This window comes from Salmo salar, chromosome ssa11, assembly GCF_905237065.1.
Source record: "Salmo salar chromosome ssa11, Ssal_v3.1, whole genome shotgun sequence".
NCBI lineage: Eukaryota > Metazoa > Chordata > Actinopteri > Salmoniformes > Salmonidae > Salmo > Salmo salar.
The window spans coordinates 51,022,665-51,042,762 of record NC_059452.1 but is presented as its reverse complement, the minus strand read 5'-3'; the positions used below and the strand labels follow the sequence as shown (position 1 = coordinate 51,042,762).

At 41.7% G+C, this 20,098-nt stretch overlaps 1 protein-coding gene and 1 pseudogene across 1 annotated transcript; both read right to left on the bottom strand.

Moving 5' to 3' along the window:
- Positions 1–2,767: 2,767 nt before the first annotated feature.
- LOC123725169 (hatching enzyme 1.2) lies at positions 2,768–5,062 on the bottom strand. Its single transcript, XM_045689754.1, has 2 exons — positions 4,052–5,062; positions 2,768–3,550 (listed from the first exon to the last, which is right to left on the bottom strand). The coding sequence occupies exons 1-2, from the start codon at positions 4,279–4,281 to the stop codon at positions 2,974–2,976; spliced, it is 807 nt and encodes a 268-aa protein (XP_045545710.1). The 5' UTR covers positions 4,282–5,062; the 3' UTR covers positions 2,768–2,973.
- Positions 5,063–15,108: 10,046 nt separating this feature from the next.
- Positions 15,109–16,669, bottom strand: LOC106588019 (hatching enzyme 1.2-like; annotated as a pseudogene).
- Between the last annotated feature and the right edge of the window lie 3,429 nt (positions 16,670–20,098).

The window sequence follows — 20,098 nt, the reverse complement described above, 5'->3', positions numbered from 1 at the left end:
TGTGTTTTGAATGACGCTATGAATGATTATTTTCCAGGAAGTAAACACAGGCCCACTATTAGGAAAGCTGTGAATCTTTTGCATCGGCAGGACAGAACGGAAGCATCTCCTAAACTCAAGGGCGGGAGGGTGTGTGTGTCTCTTTGCTAACAACAGCTGGTGCACAATCTGTAATATTAAGGAAGTCTGGAGGTTCTGCTCACCTGAGGTAGAATACCTCATGATAAGCTGTAAACTGTAGACCACACTATGGGGAGAGTTTTCATCTAGATTTTTCATGGCTGTCTATTTACCACCAAAAACAGATGGCTGGTACTCAACGAGCTATATAGGGCCATAAGCCAAGAAGAAAATGCTTATCCAGAGGCAGCACTCCTAGTGGCCGGTGATTTTAATGCAGGAAAACCGAAATCCGTTAAACCTGATTTCTACCAGCATGTCCTAATTTATACCAGCATGTCACCTGTGCAACGAGGGGGGGAAAAAACTCTAGATCACCTCTACTCAACACACTGAGATGTCTACAAAGCTCTCCCTCGCCCTCCATTTGGTAAATCTGACCATAACTATATTCTCTTGATTCCTGCAAACAGGGCAAAAACTCAAACAGGAAGTACAAGTTCAATTAAAAAATGGTCCGATGAAGCGGATGCTAAGCTTCAGGACTGTTTCTCTGGTACAGACTGGAATATGTTCTGGGATTCATCTGATGTTATTGTGGAGTTTTATCACTTCAGTCACCGGCTTCATTAATAAGTGCATCGACAATGTCGTCTCCAGTGACCGTGCGTACATATCCCAACCAGAAGCCATGGATTACAGGCAACATCCGTATTGAACCAAAGGCTAGAACTGCCGCTTTCAAGGAGCGGGACACTAGTTTTTATTGACAAGCTGAATGTACCGAGCTGTCTGTTTTTAAAATACTAGCACACAGCTCAGACACCAATGCATACCCCACAAGACATGCCACCAGAGGTCTCTTCACAGTCCCCAAGTCCAGAACAGATTATGGGAGGCGCACAGTATTACATAGAGCCATGACTACGTGGAACTCTATTCCAGATCAGGTAACTGATGCAAGCAGTAGAATCAGATTTAAAAAGAAGGTAAAAATACACCTTAATGAACAACAGGGACTGTGAAGAGACACACAGCAAGGTACAGAGACGTGCATTCACATACATTGTGATATTGTTGTATGGTGGTATTGAACATGTTGTGTTGTGGATATGTGATGGTGCAGGGATGTTATATGATATACTGTTTTATTTTTAGCTCATTCAGTACAAACATAGTTCACTGTTTTTATCTGTTGTTTTATATGTAACACTCCAGTCGGTTGTAGTAATGCTGTTAAGTTGGTTGCCAACCGCCATATAAAGTCCAAAGAAGAAGAAGCCTGAAGGAAGGAGGAGAGATGACGAGAAACTAATTTGGTTTACCATTTTATCTTTGAATTTATTGTTGGAGTAGAGGAGCTTGTGCTTTATCCCAGGACAAATGAGCTAGCAACAGCAATCTAGCTAGCTAAATTGCCATAAATGTTTAATGCTTTTTGACCTGTCCCCAAATTAATATAAATAATAAAATTGTTCCTCCTGATCACATCTGGTGTGGGTGAACAAAATCAACTTGCACGATGGGAGGGCTTGCAAACTATTAAGGAATTCAAAGGGAAATTCAGCCACGAGCTGCCCAGTGACACAAGCCTACCAGATGGGCTAAATGCATTCTATGCTTGCTTCGAGTCGAGCAACAATAAACCATGCGTGAGAGCACCAGCTGTTCTGGATGACTTTGTAATCATGATTTCCGTAGCCGATGTGACCTTTTTATGCAGTTAAAAATTCACAAGCCCGCAGGTCCAGACGGATTACCAGGACGCGTACTCCGAGCATGCGCTGACAAGTGTATTCACTGACATTTTCAACCTCTCCCTGGCCCAGTCTGTTAGGTAACCTATTTAAATGATCATCGCCTTGTAGCACTCACAGCTGTAGCTATGAAATGCTTTGAAAGGCTGGGCGTGACTCCCATTAACACAATCATCCCAGACACCCTAGACCCAGTCCAATTTGCATACCGCCCCAACAGATCAACAGATGACGTAAACTCTATTGCACTCCACACTGCCCTTTCCCGCCTGGACAAAAGGAACACCAACGTAAGAATGCTGCTCATTGACTACAGCTCAGCGTTCAACACCATATTGCCCTCAAAGCTCCAAGATAAATAGAGAGAGATGGTAGACAGCATGTCTGCAGAACGTTTTGGTTTGTTCCTCTATCTTGTTATGTGACAAGCTTCAATGCACAGTATTTTTAAAACATTTTCAGGAGAAACCTGTGTTTTTGGGGACATGTGACTCCACTTTGAAGTGATGATTATTGCAGACCAGACCAGTTACATCTACAGTACAAATCTTAACAAGAAAATACAGTGTGGTTGATTTTTATTTCTGCTTTGTTGTCAGATTCCCAGAGCAGATATTTATTTTCTCCTCTGTCAGCCTCCTTGATTCTCTTCCTAAAATAATTATTATCTTTCATGTCATTGTAGTTGTGAATATTCCTAGTGTCTTATTGTGTTTAGGTGAGAGAAATGATGTCATTATAGTGGTGACAGAAGTGATGTAACTCTAGTGCTGACTGGAGGAAGAATGTCTTGGATCAGGACAGACATGGAGGGCTTGTGCAAAGTCTGTTAACTCTCTCTCTCTCTTTCTCTCTCTCACACACACACACACTAGAATTACACAATGGCATCTGTTTTCAATCTTGTTTATTTTAGATAATTAACTAAGTCATATGATTAAAATAATTTGAGAACTACACAACTACAGCAATGATCTTTTTAAAGTTACAACTAAACAATTATTTTAAATCAATAAGATAACATTATTTATGTCATACTAAACTTCCTTCATCTGGTCTTTTCCAGAATTTTCTCCTGTGACTTGACGTCTTCCTCTCAGCAGCTGTAGAGTCTGTTGATCCTCAGGATGTCAGTGGTGGACAACCCCTGTCTCTGGCCGATGGACACGTTGGGGTTGGGGATGGGGGTGATGGTGTCCATCCCGTTGATAGAGAAGGCTGTTTTTCCATAGTGCATGACAGAGCTGTAGTCATAGGGAGTGTTCAGGTTGTTGGTGTTTGATCTATCAAAGTTGTAGGCGTTGTTAGAGTCGATGTTACGCCAGTTGATCGTGACATACTGGTCACGGTCACTCCTGGTTTGTTCGTGCTGGAAGCCCAGAGCATGGAGAGTCTCGTGCTGAATGACGCCGAAGTAAACGCAGCCGTCCATTTGGAGAGAGACCGTCTGTTGGCCTCCCACTCTCCCAAGAGAGGACCAGCACCCGTCTCTGGGCTCATAGCTGATGAAGTCAACCTGATTCTGCCGAGGCACGAAGCGAATGCAGGTCTTGGAAGGGAAGGCCCGGAGGGCGTTCTCAATGCTCTGCTTGTCTGAGGAACTGAAGCTACTGCTCACTGTGTAGGGCACTTCAACCAATCCGTTGGAGCCTTTGTTCCAGAAACACCCTGCACTGTAAAATAACGTTCAGCTGGTTAGTCAATTATATCTGAAAATACAATTATTTTGACATAAAAAATATACTTGTTATCTTTACTTCAATATTATTGGTCCTTTACTCTACTTCACTTGTTTAACTAACCTGAAATTAAAATATGTATATATATATCAACATAAGATGCGTGTAAAAACAACTACAAGGGAAACTGTTTAATTTCCCCTCAATTTACTAATTCTAAGTTCCAGCAACAACTTGCCACGTGTCTCTGTTTTTAGAGGATTGTGGGTAATTCCACATTCTTTGACTTTATACTACTTCTTCACAATGTTGTATACATGTTTTGAAGGAAGAAAAGTATATTTTTGTATTAGTTTTAGTCAACTTTCTGAAACGCTAAAAGTGAAGTATATTATACATAAAAACATGTCATGTTGGAAATACATAAAAAGCTGTTGCAAATTGTTTTAAAAGTAGAACTGGCACAATATAGTTTTTAGTGTGTGTTGGTTGTACCTAAAACAAATCATGGCGTTTCTGGTTGTCGGTGCCACCATGTCTCCCTCCAACAGAAACTGACTGGAGCCGTTATTAGTGGTCAGAATTCTCTCAGTGATGTCTACAGCCTCAGGGTTGTCTGTTAGAATCTCTGGTCCACTTCCATCCTCCATGAGAGGGTTGGCCTGAGAGAGGTCCAGCAGCAGCAGCAGTAGCAGCAGCAGGGTGAGAGAGGGGCTTTGCTCCATCTTCAGTGTGTGGAGAGGAGAGACTCTGGATGGCTCCTTGGATCTGACAGTGGAGATACTCTGGATGGCTTCTTGGTCCTGGAGATGCTTTGGAGAGGCTTGATGTGTGATTCTGTCTGGTCAGTCCTGGGCTTTTTATACAGTCCTCTACAGGTGTGTCTGCTGGAGGATTATGGGTTGGGGTCCATGTTGTTAGTCCTAAATCAACCTCTGAAGGGAGGGCTCCACCGCCACACCTACAGTTTCAACATGGTTTTAATCCGTACGGGTCCGTTTACACCTGGCCGTGCCTACTCAACAAACACGTCACACACTAATGTAATCACAGTTGACTCTACTACAATGATGTGCTGAGGAACGTGTCAGATTGTCACTGCAGTGGGTCCCTTTAGACATGAAGTAGTCAGCGTCCTGAATGACACCCTATTCCCTGTATTGTATTGTACTAAAGTAGTGTACTATGTAGGGAATAGCGTGCCATTTGGGATTTTAGGAAACAGTAGATGGTTTTGTGATTATTAAAGATGTGACGGATACACTACTAGGTACTGGTTTACATCATTGGTGTGTTTGTTAGTTTATTGTGTAACAGTTTGGAATACACAGAATGCTGATACATACTTAGAGCAGGCCACTGGTCAAATATTGTCACGTTGCCATTTCCTGTTTGGCAAATACTATAGAATAGGTAAACAAGTTGTAAACAAGTTGTTCAGACAAAACTCATCATTTTAATATTTGTCTGGTAATATTAATCAAATGTATTGGAAGAATTATGTTTGGTTGTAGATTGTGATAGTTGTGTCTATATAGCTTAGTCCAGGATTAGTGAAAAACTGCAAAATAACAAACACCTCCAAAGTCATCATTGGCCTCGTGGTGAAATCCCTGAGCGGTTTCCTTCCTCTCTGGCAAATGAGTTAGTAAGGACATCTGTATCTTTGTACTGACTGGGTGTATTGATACACCATCCAAAGTGTAATTAATAACTTCACCATGCTCGAAGGGATATTCAATGTCTGCTTTTTTATTTTTACCTGTCTACCAATAGATCAAATCAAATTTTATTGGTCACCAACAGGCGTTTAGCAGATATTATTGGGTGTAGAGAAATGCTTGTGCTTCTACCTCCGACAGTGCATTAATATCTAACAAGATATCTAACAATTACACAACATATACACACATCTAGTAAAGGAATGGAATCAAGAATATATAAATATATGGACAAGCAATGTCAGATTGGTATAAAATAAGATACTGTAGATGTCACGCTCTGACCTAGGAGAGCTGTGTTTAGCTAGGCCAGGGTGTGATAGGTGGGTGGGCATTCTATGTTTTGTTTTCTATGATTTGGCCGGGTATGGTTTCCAATCAGAGGCAGGTGTCTATCGGTGTCTCTGATTAGGAACCATACTTAGGCAGCCTGTTTTTCCTTTGTTCTTTGTGGGTAGTTGTTTTCCGTTTAGTTGTAGTACCTGACAGAACTGTCGGCTGTCATTTTTGTTTGTTTGTAAAGTGTTCGTTTCTTCATTAAACTCAAGATGAACATATTCCACGCTGCACCTTGGTCTACTCATTTCGACGCCTGTGACAGTAGAATAGTATAGGATACAGTATATACATATGAGATGGGTAATGCAAGACATGTAGACACTATTAAAGTGACTAGTGTTCCATTTATTAAAGTGGCCAGTGATTTCAAGTCTATGTATATAGGCAGTAGCCTCTCTGTTCTAGTGATGGCTATTTAACAGTCTGATGGCCTTGAGATAGAAGCTGTTTTTCAGTCTCTCGTTCCCAGCTTTGATGCACCTGTACTAACCTTGCCTTCTGGATGATAGCGGGGTGAACAGGCAGTGGCTCGGGTGGTTGTTGTCCTTGATTTATCTTTTTGGCCTTCCTGTGACATCAGTTGCTGTAGGTGTCCTGGAGGGCAGATCATTTGCCCCCGGTGATGCTTTAGGCAGACCGCACCACCCTCTGGAGAGCCCTGCGGGTGCAGGCGGTGCAGTTGCTGTACCAGGCAGTGATGCATCTGTAAAGGGTTGTAGGTGACAAGTCAAATTTCTTCAGCCTTCTGAGGTTGAAGAGGTGCTGTTACGCCTTCCTCACCACACTGTCTGTGTGAGTGGACCATTTCAGTTTGTCAGTGGTGTGTACGCCGAGGAACTTGAAGCTTTCCACCTTCTCCACTGCGATCCCGTCGATGTAGATAGGGAGGTGCTCTCTCTGCTGTTTCCTGAAGTCCACCATAATCTCCTTTTGTTTTGTTGACGTTGAATGAGAGGTTATTTTCCTGGCACCACACTCCCAGAGCCCCCTCCTCCTCCCTGTAGGCCGTCTCGTCATTGTTGATAATGAAGCCTACTTCTGTTGTGTCATCTGCAAACGTGATGATTGAGTTGGAGGTCATGGGTGAACAGGGAGTACAGGAGGGGACTGAGCACGCAGCCTTGTGGGGCCCCAGTGTTGACGATCAGCAAAGTGAAGGTGTTGTTTCCTACCTTCACCACCTGGGGACGGCCCGTCAGGAAGTTCAGGACCCAGTTGCACAGGGCGGGTTTCAGTCCCAGGGCCTCAAGCTTAATGATGAGCTTGGAGGTTACTATGGTGTTGAATGCTGAGCTATAGTCAATGACCAGCATTCTTACATATGTATTCCTCTTGTCTAGATTAGAGGTCGACCGATTATGATTTTTCAACGCCGATACCGATTATTGGGGGGCCCAAAAGGCCGATACCGATTAATCGGCCGATCTTTAACAAATTTTCATTTGTCATAATGACAATTACAACAATACTGAATGAACATTTATTTTAACTTAATATAATACATCAATAAAATCAATTTAGCCTCAAATAAATAATGAAACATGTTCAATTTGGTTTAAATAATGCAAAAACAAAAAGTGTTGGCAAAGAAAGTAAAAGTGCAATATGTGCCTTGTAAGAAAGCTAACGTTTAAGTTCCTTGCTCAGAACATGAGAACATATGAAAGCTGGTGGTTCCTTTTAACATGAGTCTTCAATATTCCCAGGTAAGAAGTTTTAGGTTGTAGTTATTATAGGAATTATAGGACTATTTCTCTCTATACAAATAGTATTTAATATACCTTTGACTATTGGATGTTCTTATAGGCACTTTAGTGTAACAGTATAACAGTGTAACAGTATAGCTTCCGTCCCTCTCCTCGCTCCTACCTGGGCTCGAACCAGGAACACATCGACAACAGCCACCCTCGAAGCAGCGTTACCCATGCAGAGCAAGGGGAACAACTACTCAAAGTCTCAGAGCGAGGGACGTTTGAAACGCTATTAGCGCGCACCCCGCTAACTAGCTAGCCATTTCACATCGGTTACACCAGCCTAATCTTGGGAGTTGATAGGCTTGAAGTCATAAACAGCGCAATGCTTGAAGCACAGCGAAGAGCTGCTGGCAAAACGCACGAAAGTGCTGTCTGAATGAATGCTTACGAGCCTGCTGGTGCCTACCACCGCTCAGTCAGACTGCTCTATCAAATCATAGACTTAATTATAATATAATAAACACCCAGAAATACGAGCCTTAGGTCATTAATATGGTCGAATCCGGAAACTATCATCTCGAAAACAAAACGTTTTTCCTTTCCGTGAAATACGGAACCGTTCCGTATTTTATCTAACGGTGGCATCCCTAAGTCTAAATATTCCTGTTACATTGCACAACCTTCAATGTTATGTCATAATTACGTAAAATTCTGGCAAATTAGTTCGCCAGAAGCCAAGTGGCCCAAACTGTTGCATATACCCTGACTCTGCGTGCAATGAACGGAAGAGAAGTGACACAATTTCACCTGGTTAATATTGCCTGCTAACCTGGATTTCTTTTAGCTAAATATGCAGGTTTAAAAATATATACTTCTGTGTATTGATTTTAAGAAAGGCATTGATGTTTATGGTTAGGTACAGTCGTGCAACGATTGTGCTTTTTCGCAAATGCGCTTTTGTTAACCTGTTAGGGCTAGGGGGCAGCAATTGCACGTCTGGATAAAAAAAAATGTACCCGATTTAATCTGGTTACTAATCCTACCCAGTAACTAGAATATGCATATACTTATTATATATGGATAGAAAACACTCTAAAGTTTCTAAAACTGTTTGAATGGTGTCTGTGAGTATAACAGAACTCATTTGGCAGGCAAAACCCTGAGACATTTTCTGACAGGAAGTGGATACCTGATGTGTTGTATTGACTTTAAACCTATCCCATTGAAAAACACAGGGGCTGAGGAATATTTTGGCACTTCCTATTGCTTCCACTAGATGTCACCAGCCTTTACAAAGTGTTTTGAGTCTTCTGGAGGGAGATCTGACCGAACAAGAGCCATGGAACGATGATGTCCCATTAGACACCTGGCGCGCGAGTTCATGTTGGGTACCCTCGTTCCAATACGTTATAAAAGAGTATGCATTCGTCCACCTTGAATATTATTCATGTTCTGGTTAAAAAGGCCCTAATGATTTATGCTATACAACGTTTGACATGTTTGAACGAACGTAAATATATTTTTTCCCCTCGTTCATGACGAGAAGTCCGGCTGGCTTAGATCATGTGCTAACAAGACGGAGATTTTTGGACATAAATGATGAGCTTTTTTGAACAAAACTACATTCGTTATGGACCTGTGATACCTGGAAGTGACATCTGATGAAGAGAATCAAAGGTAATGGATTATTTACATAGTATTTTCGATTTTAGATCTCCCCAACATGACGTCTAGTCTGTATCGCAACGCGTATTTTTCTGGGCGCAGTGCTCAGATTATTGCAAAGTGTGATTTCCCAGTAAGGTTATTTTTAAATCTGGCAAGTTGATTGCGTTCAAGAGATGTAAATCTATAATTCTTTAAATGACAATCTAATATTTTACCAATGTTTTCTAATTTTAATTATTTTATTTGTGACGCTGACTTGACTGCCGGTTATTGGAGGGAAACGATTTCCTCAACATCAATGCCATAGTAAAACGCTGTTTTTGGATATAAATATGAACTTGATAGAACTAAAAATGCATGCATTGTCTAACATAATGTCCTAGGAGTGTCATCTGATGGAGATTGTAAAAGGTTAGTGCATCATTTTAGCTGGTTTTATGGTTTTGGTGACCCTGTCTTTGACTTGACAAAACATTACACACAACTCTTGTAAATGTACTGTCCTAACATACTCTAAATTTATGCTTTCACCGTAAAACCTTTTTGAAATCGTAAAACGTGGTTAGATTAAGGAGATGTTTATCTTTCAAATGGTGTAAAATAGTTGTATTTTTGAAAAATTTGAATTTTGACATTTATTTGGATTCAAATTTGCTGCTCTTGAAATGCACCTGCTGTTGATGGAGTGCACCACGGGTGGCACGCTAGCGTCCCACCTAGCCCATAGAGGTTAAATTATCCCCCGTTTGGCGAGTCGGCTGTCTTTGTTAGGAAGAAATAGTCTTCACAGTTCTTCACGTTGGAGCAACGTGTACCTAAGCGATTATATGCAACGCAGGACAGGCTAGATAAACTAGTAATATCAACAACCATGTGTAGTTAACTAGTGATTATGATTGATTGATTGTTTTTTATAAGATAAGTTTAATGCTAGTGTCATGACGTTGGCCTGTGGGTAAGGTTTATGACCCCCCCCCCATAAATACCTTTCTCCCTTCCCCTCTCTGACCCTACTGAAGGACTTGAATAGCCTGTGTTAAATATAGAGAGTCTGGGAACATCAAACAAATGGGGAAAAGGAACCATATTTTGGTAATAAAACCAGTTGGAAATATGCTTGGGAACGTAATGAGTATGTATGTCAGTTCGGTTGTCATCTGAGACATTATGACTGATGACAGGATGACATAAACTGTACCTGAGAAAGTATACACCCTCTAGTTATCAGAGTAACATGGAATTGTTATGCAATTGAAATGTTTGATATTGAAATTGTTTGTTAGGAGATTAAATGTAATTTTAGCTTCCAAATGAGAGATTTGGGTTTTCATAAGGAAAGTGCCCTGCTTGATCAGTGGCCCACCCCTGTGAAGAGGAGGGGTTATAAACGATGAAACACATCCTTCCCCCGCTCCACTATATAAGCCTTTGACGAAAAGATAACCGTGTTTTTCCAGTACGTGAGGTCTGCAGCCTCTACGTTAGAAGGACACACGTCAAGTACAGAACTAAGCCAACCTCGGCGTGAGCTTTGGTGGCGAATGGTATGAACTTTGAGCTTATTCACTACAGAAGTGATACTTCCTAGCCGTTGAGTTAGCAGCGGCCGCTGTAGACGGGGGCTAGGAAAGGACGGACGACGGATCCAGTCTAACAGACGGACGAAGATACCACCACGTATCCAATTTACCACCAGAGACATTCTTCCGAGGACAGGAAGATCTGTTGGCCAACCCGGCCAGAATCTACGACCAATATACCGAAGCGCAGCTCAGAGTAAATATTTATTGCATTTTCCTTTTCCAAATGGGCGGTAATTTAGTAATGCATAAGATAATGTATTTACGATAGCATAGCTGCTGTTTCTTCGTTCCTAAGTCTTCCCGCTCTTTCATTCAAGCCCAACCCCCTTCCTTTGTGTAACCAGCTTTCATACAGGTTCCGTCCACCAGGATGTTTTCTTTATGACATCATTTGTTTTCTGTGTATATGTAATTCTGTGTGATTAGTTTAGGTATTTAGTAAATAAATAATTAAACCCAATTTGGTATTGCTGATTCAACTTGTTAGCCAGGGTTCGTGAAGATAGCCAAGAATTTACAACTTTCATTATGAGACTGAAAATAAGATAAGGGTTAATATTGACTGCTACCGATGTAAAGTATTACTAAGTATTTTAAGAGTTTATTCGGAAGATAACGGCTCTATAAACTTTCTTCCGTGGTGCCCCGACTTTCTAGTTAATTACATTTACATGATTAGCTTAATCAGGTAATATTAATTAGAGAAAGAATTTTATAGGTTAGCATGTCATATCACTTAATCCGGCATAGCCAAAGACACGATACTAGCTAGCAACTTACTTTGGCTTCTTACTGCATTCGCGTAACAGGCAGGCTCCTCGTGGAGTGCAATGTAAAGCAGGTGGTTAGAGCGTTGGACTAGTTAACCGTAAGGTTGCAAGATTGAATCCCCGAGCTGACAAGGTAAAAATCTGTCGTTTTGCCCCTAAACAAGGCAGTTAACCCACCGTTCCTAGGCCATCATTGAAAATAAGAGCGTGTTCTTAACTGACTTGCCTAGTGAAGTAAAGGTGTAAAAAAAGAAATCGGACAAATCGGCCTGAAAAATACCGATTTCCGATTGTTATGAAAACCTGAAATCGGTCATAATTAATCGGCCATTCCGATTAATCGGTCGACCTCTAGTCTAGATGGGACAGGGCAGTGTGCAGTGTGATGGCGATTGCATCGTTTGTGGATCTATTGGGGCGATAAGCAAATTGAAGGGGGTCTAGGGTGACAGATAAGGTAGAGGTGATTCGATCCTTGACTCGTCTTCCAAAGCACTTCATGATGACATGAGTGAGCAATAGTCATTTAGTTCAGTTACCTTTGGTACAGGAACAATGGTGGCCATCTTGAAGCATGTGGGGACAGCAGACTGGGATGGGAAGAGATTGAATATGTCCGTAAACACACCAGCCAGCTGGTCGGCGCATGCTCTGATGACGCGGCTAGGGATGCCGTCTGGGCCGGCAGCCTTGCGAGGGTTAACAGGTGCAGCAAGCTCATTGATGGCTACAGCAACTGTTTGTCAGCAGTTATCTTGGCCAAAGGCTTCACAACCAAGTAGTAGTTCCTCATTTTGTCCAGGCCATTTGTTTTTATTTTCTAAATTAAGTTATTTCAAAAAACAAAATTTTGTTCTGCATTGTTGAAAATCTAATAACAATATGTGAAGACCAAAATTTGTTTTCAATTTCAACTTATTTGAGAAGAAATATATTTTTTTTTAAAGAAAAGTGCAACTGTAGTTCTTAACAAATCCAGTTTCTTCTATTCCACAGGTGATATAATGATGTGTTTTGAATGACGCTATGAATGATTATTTTCCAGGAAGTAAACACAGGCCCACTATTAGGAAAGCTGTGAATCTTTTGCATCGGCAGGACAGAACGGAAGCATCTCCTAAACTCAAGGGCGGGAGGGTGTGTGTGTCTCTTTGCTAACAACAGCTGGTGCACAATCTGTAATATTAAGGAAGTCTGGAGGTTCTGCTCACCTGAGGTAGAATACCTCATGATAAGCTGTAAACTGTAGACCACACTATGGGGAGAGTTTTCATCTAGATTTTTCATGGCTGTCTATTTACCACCAAAAACAGATGGCTGGTACTCAACGAGCTATATAGGGCCATAAGCCAAGAAGAAAATGCTTATCCAGAGGCAGCACTCCTAGTGGCCGGTGATTTTAATGCAGGAAAACCGAAATCCGTTAAACCTGATTTCTACCAGCATGTCCTAATTTATACCAGCATGTCACCTGTGCAACGAGGGGGGAAAAAAACTCTAGATCACCTCTACTCAACACACTGAGATGTCTACAAAGCTCTCCCTCGCCCTCCATTTGGTAAATCTGACCATAACTATATTCTCTTGATTCCTGCAAACAGGGCAAAAACTCAAACAGGAAGTACAAGTTCAATTAAAAAATGGTCCGATGAAGCGGATGCTAAGCTTCAGGACTGTTTCTCTGGTACAGACTGGAATATGTTCTGGGATTCATCTGATGTTATTGTGGAGTTTTATCACTTCAGTCACCGGCTTCATTAATAAGTGCATCGACAATGTCGTCTCCAGTGACCGTGCGTACATATCCCAACCAGAAGCCATGGATTACAGGCAACATCCGTATTGAACCAAAGGCTAGAACTGCCGCTTTCAAGGAGCGGGACACTAGTTTTTATTGACAAGCTGAATGTACCGAGCTGTCTGTTTTTAAAATACTAGCACACAGCTCAGACACCAATGCATACCCCACAAGACATGCCACCAGAGGTCTCTTCACAGTCCCCAAGTCCAGAACAGATTATGGGAGGCGCACAGTATTACATAGAGCCATGACTACGTGGAACTCTATTCCAGATCAGGTAACTGATGCAAGCAGTAGAATCAGATTTAAAAAGAAGGTAAAAATACACCTTAATGAACAACAGGGACTGTGAAGAGACACACAGCAAGGTACAGAGACGTGCATTCACATACATTGTGATATTGTTGTATGGTGGTATTGAACATGTTGTGTTGTGGATATGTGATGGTGCAGGGATGTTATATGATATACTGTTTTATTTTTAGCTCATTCAGTACAAACATAGTTCACTGTTTTTATCTGTTGTTTTATATGTAACACTCCAGTCGGTTGTAGTAATGCTGTTAAGTTGGTTGCCAACCGCCATATAAAGTCCAAAGAAGAAGAAGCCTGAAGGAAGGAGGAGAGATGACGAGAAACTAATTTGGTTTACCATTTTATCTTTGAATTTATTGTTGGAGTAGAGGAGCTTGTGCTTTATCCCAGGACAAATGAGCTAGCAACAGCAATCTAGCTAGCTAAATTGCCATAAATGTTTAATGCTTTTTGACCTGTCCCCAAATTAATATAAATAATAAAATTGTTCCTCCTGATCACATCTGGTGTGGGTGAACAAAATCAACTTGCACGATGGGAGGGCTTGCAAACTATTAAGGAATTCAAAGGGAAATTCAGCCACGAGCTGCCCAGTGACACAAGCCTACCAGATGGGCTAAATGCATTCTATGCTTGCTTCGAGTCGAGCAACAATAAACCATGCGTGAGAGCACCAGCTGTTCTGGATGACTTTGTAATCATGATTTCCGTAGCCGATGTGACCTTTTTATGCAGTTAAAAATTCACAAGCCCGCAGGTCCAGACGGATTACCAGGACGCGTACTCCGAGCATGCGCTGACAAGTGTATTCACTGACATTTTCAACCTCTCCCTGGCCCAGTCTGTTAGGTAACCTATTTAAATGATCATCGCCTTGTAGCACTCACAGCTGTAGCTATGAAATGCTTTGAAAGGCTGGGCGTGACTCCCATTAACACAATCATCCCAGACACCCTAGACCCAGTCCAATTTGCATACCGCCCCAACAGATCAACAGATGACGTAAACTCTATTGCACTCCACACTGCCCTTTCCCGCCTGGACAAAAGGAACACCAACGTAAGAATGCTGCTCATTGACTACAGCTCAGCGTTCAACACCATATTGCCCTCAAAGCTCCAAGATAAATAGAGAGAGATGGTAGACAGCATGTCTGCAGAACGTTTTGGTTTGTTCCTCTATCTTGTTATGTGACAAGCTTCAATGCACAGTATTTTTAAAACATTTTCAGGAGAAACCTGTGTTTTTGGGGACATGTGACTCCACTTTGAAGTGATGATTATTGCAGACCAGACCAGTTACATCTACAGTACAAATCTTAACAAGAAAATACAGTGTGGTTGATTTTTATTTCTGCTTTGTTGTCAGATTCCCAGAGCAGATATTTATTTTCTCCTCTGTCAGCCTCCTTGATTCTCTTCCTAAAATAATTATTATCTTTCATGTCATTGTAGTTGTGAATATTCCTAGTGTCTTATTGTGTTTAGGTGAGAGAAATGATGTCATTATAGTGGTGACAGAAGTGATGTAACTCTAGTGCTGACTGGAGGAAGAATGTCTTGGATCAGGACAGACATGGAGGGCTTGTGCAAAGTCTGTTAACTCTCTCTCTCTCTTTCTCTCTCTCACACACACACACACACTAGAATTACACAATGGCATCTGTTTTCAATCTTGTTTATTTTAGATAATTAACTAAGTCATATGATTAAAATAATTTGAGAACTACACAACTACAGCAATGATCTTTTTTAAAGTTACAACTAAACAATTATTTTAAATCAATAAGATAACATTATTTATGTCATACTAAACTTCCTTCATCTGGTCTTTTCCAGAATTTTCTCCTGTGACTTGACGTCTTCCTCTCAGCAGCTGTAGAGTCTGTTGATCCTCAGGATGTCAGTGGTGGACAACCCCTGTCTCTGGCCGATGGACACGTTGGGGTTGGGGATGGGGGTGATGGTGTCCATCCCGTTGATAGAGAAGGCTGTTTTTCCATAGTGCATGACAGAGCTGTAGTCATAGGGAGTGTTCAGGTTGTTGGTGTTTGATCTATCAAAGTTGTAGGCGTTGTTAGAGTCGATGTTACGCCAGTTGATCGTGACATACTGGTCACGGTCACTCCTGGTTTGTTCGTGCTGGAAGCCCAGAGCATGGAGAGTCTCGTGCTGAATGACGCCCGAAGTAAACGCAGCCGTCCATTTGGAGAGAGACCGTCTGTTGGCCTCCCACTCTCCCAAGAGAGGACCAGCACCCGTCTCTGGGCTCATAGCTGATGAAGTCAACCTGATTCTGCCGAGGCACGAAGCGAATGCAGGTCTTGGAAGGGAAGGCCCGGAGGGCGTTCTCAATGCTCTGCTTGTCTGAGGAACTGAAGCTACTGCTCACTGTGTAGGGCACTTCAACCAATCCGTTGGAGCCTTTGTTCCAGAAACACCCTGCACTGTAAAATAACGTTCAGCTGGTTAGTCAATTATATCTGAAAATACAATTATTTTGACATAAAAAATATACTTGTTATCTTTACTTCAATATTATTGGTCCTTTACTCTACTTCACTTGTTTAACTAACCTGAAATTAAAATATGTATATATATATATCAACATAAGATGCGTGTAAAAACAACTACAAGGGAAACTGTTTAATTTCCCCTCAATTTACTAATTCTAAGTTCCAGCAACAACTTGCCACGTGTCTCTGTTTTTAGAGGATTGTGGGTAATTCCACATTCTTTGACTTTATACTACTTCTTCACAATGTTGTATACATGTTTTGAAGGAAGAAAAGTATATTTTTGTATTAGTTTTAGTCAACTTTCTGAAACGCTAAAAGTGAAGTATATTATACATAAAAACATGTCATGTTGGAAATACATAAAAAGCTGTTGCAAATTGTTTTAAAAGTAGAACTGGCACAATATAGTTTTTAGTGTGTGTTGGTTGTACCTAAAACAAATCATGGCGTTTCTGGTTGTCGGTGCCACCATGTCTCCCTCCAACAGAAACTGACTGGAGCCGTTATTAGTGGTCAGAATTCTCTCAGTGATGTCTACAGCCTCAGGGTTGTCTGTTAGAATCTCTGGTCCACTTCCATCCTCCATGAGAGGGTTGGCCTGAGAGAGGTCCAGCAGCAGCAGCAGTAGCAGCAGCAGGGTGAGAGAGGGGCTTTGCTCCATCTTCAGTGTGTGGAGAGGAGAGACTCTGGATGGCTCCTTGGATCTGACAGTGGAGATACTCTGGATGGCTTCTTGGTCCTGGAGATGCTTTGGAGAGGCTTGATGTGTGATTCTGTCTGGTCAGTCCTGGGCTTTTTATACAGTCCTCTACAGGTGTGTCTGCTGGAGGATTATGGGTTGGGGTCCATGTTGTTAGTCCTAAATCAACCTCTGAAGGGAGGGCTCCACCGCCACACCTACAGTTTCAACATGGTTTTAATCCGTACGGGTCCGTTTACACCTGGCCGTGCCTACTCAACAAACACGTCACACACTAATGTAATCACAGTTGACTCTACTACAATGATGTGCTGAGGAACGTTTACATTTTTCATGTTTATTTGTCACCTCCACAGGATACAGTAGTTGTAAAATAGTACATTGAAATAATTGCAGCTCTTTAGTAATATAGATAATAAAAACACAATAATAATCTATTTAATAAAACACAGTAATATTATAGATAATAAAAACACAGTAATAATCTATTTAAGAAAACACAGTAATAATCTATTTAATAAAACACAGTAATAATCTATTTAATAAAACACAGTAATAATCTATTTAATAAAACACAGTAATAATATAGATAATAAAACACAGTAATATTGTAGATAATAAAACAGTAATAATCTATTTAATAAAACACAGTAATAATCTATATGTATGTAAATCTAAATATATGTAATGGCAGGTCTTTACAGGTTAGGGTGTAATGGCAGGTCTGTACAGGTTAGGGTGTAATGGTAGGTCTGTAGTTAGGGTGTAATGGCAGGTCTGTAGTTAGGGTGTAATGGCAGGTCTGTAGTTAGGGTGTAATGGCAGGTCTGTAGTTAGGGTGTAATGGCAGGTCTGTAGTTAGGATGTAATGGCAGGTCTGTAGTTAGGGTGTAATGGCAGGTCTGTACAGGTTAGGGTGAAATGGCAGGTCTGTAGTTAGCGTGTAATGGCAGGTCTGTAGTTAGGGTGTAATGGCAGGTCTGTAGTTAGGGTGTAATGGCAGGTCTGTAGTTAGGGGTGTAATGGCAGGTCTGTAGTTAGGGTGTAATGGCAGGTCTGTAGTTAGGGTGTAATGGCAGGTCTGTAGTTAGGGTGTAATGGCAGGTCTGTAGTTAGGATGTAATGGCAGGTCTGTAGTTAGGGTGTAATGGCAGGTCTGTACAGGTTAGGGTGAAATGGCAGGTCTGTAGTTAGCGTGTAATGGCAGGTCTGTAGTTAGGGTGTAATGGCAGGTCTGTAGTTAGGGTGTAATGGCAGGTCTGTAGTTAGGGTGTAATGGCAGGTCTGTAGTTAGGGTGTAATGGCAGGTCTGTAGTTAGGGTGTAATGGCAGGTCTGTAGTTAGGGTGTAATGGCAGGTCTGTAGTTAGGGTGTAATGTCAGGTCTGTAGTTAGGGTGTAATGGCAGGTCTGTAGTTAGGGTGTAATGGCAGGTCTGTAGTTAGGGTGTAATGGCAAGTCTGTAGTTAGGGTGTAATGGCAGGTCTGTAGTTAGGATGTAATGGCAGGTCTGTAGTTAGGGTGTAATGGCAGGTCTGTACAGGTTAGGGTGTAATGGCAGGTCTGTAGTTAGGGTGTAATGGCAGGTCTGTAGTTAGGGTGTGATGGCAGGTCTGTAGTTAGGGTGTGATGGCAGGTCTGTAGTTAGGGTGTAATGGCAGGTCTGTAGTTAGGGTGTAATGGCAGGTCTGTAGTTAGGGTGTAATGGTAGGTCTGTAGTTAGGGTGTAATGGCAGGTCTGTAGTTAGGGTGTAATGGCAGGTCTGTAGTTAGGGTGTAATGGCAGGTCTGTAGTTAGGGTGTAATGGTAGGTCTGTAGTTAGGGTGTAATGGCAGGTCTGTAGTTAGGGTGTAATGGCAGGTCTGTAGTTAGGGTGTAATGGCAGGTCTGTAGTTAGGGTGTAATGGCAGGTCTGTAGTTAGGGCGTAATGGCAGGTCTGTAGTTAGGGTGTAATGGCAGGTCTGTAGTTAGGGTGTAATGGCAGGTCTGTAGTTAGGGTGTAATGGCAGGTCTGTACAGGTTAGGGTGTAATGGCAGGTCTGTAGTTAGGGTGTAATGGCAGGTCTGTAGTTAGGGTGTAATGGCAGGTCTGTAGTTAGGGTGTAATGGCAGGTCTGTAGTTAGGGTGTAATGGCAGGTCTGTAGTTAGGGTGTAATGGCAGGTCTGTACAGGTTAGGGTGTAATGGCAGGTCTGTAGTTAGGGTGTAATGGCAGGTCTGTAGTTAGGGTGTAATGGCAGGTCTGTAGTTAGGGTGTAATGGCAGGTCTGTAGTTAGGGTGTAATGGCAGGTCTGTAGTTAGGGTGTAATGGCAGGTCTGTAGTTAGGGCGTAATGGCAGGTCTGTAGTTAGGGTGTAATGGCAGGTCTGTACATGTTAGGGTGTAATGGCAGGTCTGTAGTTAGGGTGTAATGGCAGGTCTGTAGTTAGGGTGTAATGGCAGGTCTGTAGTTAGGGTGTAATGGAAGGTCTGTAGTTAGGGTGTAATGGCAGGTCTGTAGTTAGGGTGTAATGGCAGGTCTGTAGTTAGGGTGTATTGGCAGGTCTGTAGTTAGGGTGTAATGGCAGGTCTGTAGTTAGGGTGTAATGGCAGGTCTGTAGTTAGGGTGTAATGGCAGGTCTGTAGTTAGGGTGTAATGGCAGGTCTGTAGTTAGGGTGTAATGGCAGGTCTGTAGTTAGGGTGTAATGGCAGGTCTGTAGGTAGGGTGTAATGTAAGTACAGGTACTGTAAATCCTCAGTGATGTGGACACAGAGGGACAGGAAGCTCTTGACCCTGTGGATGCGGACGGGGGATGTGTACCTGGCCCTGTTTCCTGTCGTCCACCATCATGTCCTTGTTGACGTTGAGGGAGAGGTTGATGTCCTGGCACCACACTGCCGGGGTTCTGACCTGCTTCCTATTGGCTGTCTCGTCACCGTCAGTGATCAGGCCTTATTTAAGAAAACACAGTAATAATCTATTTAATAAAACACAGTAATAATCTATTTAATAAAACACAGTAATAATCTATTTAATAAAACACAGTAATAATATAGATAATAAAACACAGTAATATTGTAGATAATAAAACAGTAATATTCTAGATAATAAAACACAGTAATAATCTATTTAATAAAACACAGTAATAATATAGATAATAAAACACAGTAATATTGTAGATAATATAACAGTAATAATCTATTTAATAAAACACAGTAATAATCTATATATATGTAAATCTAAATATTTGTAATGGCAGGTCTTTACAGGTTAGGGTGTAATGGCAGGTCTGTACAGGTTAGGGTGTAATGGTAGGTCTGTAGTTAGGGTGTAATGGCAGGTCTGTAGTTAGGGTGTAATGGCAGGTCTGTAGTTAGGGTGTAATGGCAGGTCTGTAGTTAGGGTGTAATGGCAGGTCTGTAGTTAGGATGTAATGGCAGGTCTGTAGTT